This window comes from Arvicanthis niloticus, chromosome 12 (assembly GCF_011762505.2).
Source record: "Arvicanthis niloticus isolate mArvNil1 chromosome 12, mArvNil1.pat.X, whole genome shotgun sequence".
Classification (NCBI taxonomy): Eukaryota; Metazoa; Chordata; class Mammalia; order Rodentia; family Muridae; genus Arvicanthis; species Arvicanthis niloticus.
In genome coordinates this window covers 75,068,725-75,073,696 of record NC_047669.1, presented here as the reverse complement: position 1 = coordinate 75,073,696, position 4,972 = coordinate 75,068,725, and the positions used below count along the sequence as shown (strand labels likewise).

The following is a 4,972-nucleotide window of genomic DNA, read 5'->3' as shown; positions in this document are numbered from 1 at the left end:
CACTGGGCCTTGGGTTGAGTCAGTTCTCTCTTCCTCATAAAAGGCATCAGGTCGTGTAAGTTTGCAATTACTTCTCCAGTGTCATTCCTTGATTTACTGTGAAATGACTTTGTTAAAGTGCACACACACACACAGACATGCACACAGACACACAGACACACACATACACACAGACTATTTCTATAAATCTGTTACTAGGAGAACCCTGACTATAATATCCATTTATTCTGGGTTCAGATACAAAAAGATTTTTGTTAATTCTTATTATCAAATTTACATAAAAGACACCAATATCTAATAACAACATCCTTGCATTCTTACCTTTTAAACTTCACATATTTATGTTCTTGCTTTATTTACTGTCTAAAATAGTCTATGGTACAATTAGATGGTATTTTAAATATCAGTCAATCAATATTTTGGTAAAGCTGGGCAGTGGTGGCACATGCCTTTAATCCCAGCACTCAGGAGGCAGAGGCAGGTGGATTTCTCAGTTCGAGGCCAGCCTGGTCTACAGAGTGAGTTCCAGGAGAGCCAGGACTAAAAAAAACAAAAACAACAACAACAAAAAACAAAAAACAAACAAACAAACAAAAAAAACCCCAAAAAACAAAAAAACAAAAAAACTCAAAAAAAAAAAAAAAAAAACCAAAAAAATTTTTTTTGGTTAAAAAAAATGTTCTTTTTGGTTAAAAAAAAAAAAATAAAAAAGAGCCCAAATTAGAGTAACTGTATTGACAGTTCCATTTCTACCCATTTAAATAAGTAAAATTCATCAACAATGGATTAGTGTAAACCCAGGGATATGTTGTGTGTCTCCTACACTTTGCTTATTCTAGACATCTACTTCATCTATAATTTACACTCCATTGGACCAAGTGGTGTTCTTGGTTATTTAACTTTAGTGACCTGTGTCCCATATAAAAGTCACATTAGATAGAGTGTAAATATAACAAGTCAGATGTGGATCATGAAGGCCTTTATCAGTACTGCTCTCCTGAACACTGCTGTCCTGCCCACTACTGGAGCCTCCTCAGCATCAGATCCTAGGAACGAGTCCTAACTCTGAGACTGTAGAACTGTCACTGTGGCCTCTGCCTGCACAGAATGTGACCTTTGGCTAACAGGGCAGCTGTGAATGAGAATTCCTGAAGAGCAGCTGTGTCTGGCTGTGAACCAGACCCCAGGAAGGAGTTTCTGTGCCTGCAGAGACTGAAGGACAGGTTGCTGTGGAGAGACTGGAATTCTGTAGGGTCAGAGGTTAATGACTTTGTATTGGAGTAGGTTTAGCTTCTAGAACAGCATTTGCTTGCACAGCTCTGAACTAATGCATAAGAACTCCTGACAATGAATAAGAACATCTCAGAAGCTGCTGACACAGTGGACAACTGGCCTCCAGGATCCCAGGAGCTAACAGTGTCCTCAGGTGGCATCTTGGGCCTCCAGAAGAGCTCCATCTCATCGACCCTGCCTCTCTGCTGTGCCCTTCAATGCATTTCACAGTTGCCTTGATTGATGACTTCCTTAGTTCTGTACCACTGTAACCCCTCTGACAGTGCTTCTGAGTTGGAACATGGAATTGGGTAACCCAAGTCTGTCCTGGCCGTGGTCCCTCAAAATGCACCCAGGATAAATGGTCTCATCCTTTTGGGGGCTATGTTTTGTGTCAGCACTGTCATGACTCATTCTTTCTACACAGTTTCTATCAAGGACACCCCTGACCTGTTGGCACAGACTGCAGGGTCCACAAGCACCTGCCATCTGACTTGCCTCTGGAGTCATACTGCGCCTTCCCTTGGCCTGAGTTTTGCTTTAATTAAACTCCTGGTTGAAGCCAGTTTTGCCTGAAAGGCCTCTGTGGAAATGAGGACTGAAGACACGGCTCAGTAGGGAAGAGCACTTGCTGCTCTTGTAGAGGCCAGGGTTCCGTGTTCAGAACACATGAGCAGGATTACAACCATCTTTATCTACAGTTCCTGGCATCCTCTGCCTCTTCTGACACCCAAGAGCACTTGGCAGATGTAGCACCCTTAGAGAGTCAAACTCAAGACATTCATATTCACAAAATAAGGACAACTGAAATACATTTGCAACAATCTATGTGTGTGAGGAACTAGTTATGTTTATTTTTCAGGAGTGTTACTATATTGTAAATGTCCGTGGCCTTCACCAAGTAAGAAGACAGGGGGTAAGAGGTGATAGTTAGGTTCACCATTGTTCAACTTTTTTATCTTGAACATACTGCCCGTGAGGCCCTGCTGCATCTGGGGGCAAAAGGGCCAAGTACACGGGGGTCTCTGCTCCTTCTTCTGGGCTTTTTGGGGCTTCTGGTCCTGCCATGTCGGTTCTGACCCACCCAGGGCAGCAGGCATTCAGGAGGATCTTGTCCCCTCTCCTCTGCTCATTGAGTTTCCTGGCATGGATTCTGGACAGGACTGTCACCCCAATCTTGGACACCCCATATGCACTATCAGGCCATCCTTCTTTTGAATGGACTCCTTTCTTTGTGTCCTCCACAAACTTCTTCATGAGCCCCACCAGCTCCTCCTCAGTGATGGTCTCACTTCGAAACTTCTGCTGCAGCTCCGGGCTGCAGTTTTTTAGGGCCTTGAGACTCGCCATGCTGGACACATTCACCACTCTGCCTGAAAACACATCACCATGTAGAGATACAGACACAAGAGCAGCGCTTTCCATTTGGTGAGACATTAGATCAGAACAATTTCATTTCAGACAGGGATGCACAGAACAGGACTCAAGTAGCATAGAATCTGCTTTCTTGCCTCTAAGGTGTGGGTAAGTAGAGAAGCCAGATGACCATGAAGTCTGGTCTGTAGGGCCAGACAGAAGAGAGGACAGGAGTTTTGAGAGAGCTATACTTAGTCAACTGTGTATCAGAGACTCACATTTCCAAAGGGGCTCACTTGTCATTACTGATGTGTAATTAATGAGCCGTGCTTCACATGCTATCCAAAAGACTTGGGGTGCTAGAGCAGTTCATGATAAATGTAAGGGGATCGTTTGTTTTGTGGAAATATGAAGCATGTTGATGGGGAGCTAGCATGAGCTGGAGGAGGGAAAGGTCAGATTATTGAGTCCTGTGAGCCATACTAAAGGCCTGATCTTTTCCTTGAAGGAGTTTTCCCAGGAGAGGTGTTTTGTAGAGATGTGTAGAAGCCCAGGAAAGGAGCCTGCTCCAGAAAGGAAGCCTCCTCAGAGGGTTTGCAGCAGTGCACCTGGACAGCTGAGACCTGCTGTGGAGCTTAGCTGAGGGAGGCACTTGGGTACAATCTGAGGACTTTTGAGGACAGGCTATTGTGACCAGTGGGATGTCAGTGTGTGTCAAAATCTATTATATATAACTGGAATCCTAAAACCTCCTAATGGGTGGGGATGTGGAAGAAATGGGTCCTGCAATCATATTTGAAGGGTAAGGAAGAGTTGGATATACAAAGGGAGAGTCAATGCTCACAAAAGAATTGAGGTCAGAGAGCAGAGCCACACCTCCAAGTGGCAGAGAGGCAGGTGCAGAGAGGGGGAGGAGCTGGGCCTGGATCTCCTGCCACACTCACCTTGGGGTTTTATTAGAGGGAGTAGCTCCTTGCAGACATCTTGTGTACCAAAGAAGTTGGTTTTCATTGTCACCTCTGCTTGAGTATGGAAGGGGGTGGGGTCAGCAACTTTCAGGGAAAAAGAACTGAGTTAGCTGAGTGGAAATGTTAAGACCTATCTCAGAGCGTTAGAGATCCACTTCCAAGTACAGTGTTTGTTTAGTACAGCTCTGCCTCACTGTCCATCCGATAATGTTCTGTTGTGTTTGGAAGACACCACCACTGGAGGAGGCTGGGTGAAGGTTGTATATCAGGATTTAATGTAATACCCTTCCCCTTGGCTCTCAATCTCTTTTTTATGTCACTATCAGATAATTATTCTACTCAAGTATCTGTAAGTCTGACTACTCAACATCTGCGTGAGGCAAACCTGGAAAAGATGGCGACTAGACCTATTTAGGTAAACACAGGGAACATTGAGCCTGTGCTGTCCTGTATCCCTGCAGCCCCGACCCTGTCCTGTTTCTCCCATGGGATCTGATTCAGAGTCCCACACTGTAGTCCTGCTGGTCCTAGTAATGCTCCCAGCGGAGGCACAGCCCACCCTGGCACCACGGTCTGGGGAAGCCACCTTCCCTCTCCATGCCCCAAGGCTTACCCTTGAAGGCGATGCCCGCATTGTTGACCAGCACGTCCAGTCCTCCGTACTCCTTGAGCAGAAAGTCGCGCAGGGTGCGGATGCTCTGAGGGTCGTCGATGTCCAGCTGGTGGAAGCGTGGGCTCAGGCCCTCTGACTGCAGCTGCTGCACTGCCGTGCGGCCCCGCCCCTCGTCCCGCGCCGTGAGCACCACGTCCCCGGAGAATTTGCGACACAGGTCACGCGTGATCGCGAAGCCGATGCCCTTGTTTCCTCCAGTTACCAAGGCCACACGGCTGTAGGACGACATGGCTGCTGTGTGTAGGGAGATGGTCAGAGAGCAATGAACCTGCAGCCAACTCTGCAGCTGGAGGCAGCTGGACAGCTCCTCTAGACTGTGCTTTAGTAGTTGCCTGGAGTTGGGTGTGGAGAAGGCGGTCAGGGGGGGAGGGACTATGGGCCCTCAAGCTTGCACAATCTAAGCCAGACAACAAGTGGGTCAAGTTGCTACACACTGTTGATTTTTTTTGCCAGCTTTCTCAAAATTGGTGTGCATTTACGGGGTGGTGACTTACTCCCCCATCCCACCACTGCAGAACTCGGGCTGTTTTATAAACGTTTACCAGGAAAAGAAACGTGTCTTGTTATCTGTTATCTCAAAGTATGCAGGGTGATGTTGGTGGTTAAAATCCAGCCAGGAAAAGGGCAAGGTCATATGATTGACATCTTAGGCTTTTTCTTTAAGGAGTTTTGACGCCAGCTGGCAGGGAAGATTGCAGGAGAA

The 4,972-nt window shown here is 46.5% G+C and overlaps 1 protein-coding gene across 1 annotated transcript; it reads right to left on the bottom strand.

Moving 5' to 3' along the window:
* Nucleotides 1–2,082: 2,082 nt before the first annotated feature.
* LOC117717929 (carbonyl reductase [NADPH] 1-like) lies at nucleotides 2,083–4,582 on the bottom strand. The gene is made up of 3 exons (XM_034515436.2): nucleotides 4,210–4,582; nucleotides 3,573–3,680; nucleotides 2,083–2,645 (listed from the first exon to the last, which is right to left on the bottom strand). The coding sequence occupies exons 1-3, from the start codon at nucleotides 4,496–4,498 to the stop codon at nucleotides 2,209–2,211; spliced, it is 834 nt and encodes a 277-aa protein (XP_034371327.1). The 5' UTR covers nucleotides 4,499–4,582; the 3' UTR covers nucleotides 2,083–2,208.
* Nucleotides 4,583–4,972: the final 390 nt, after the last annotated feature.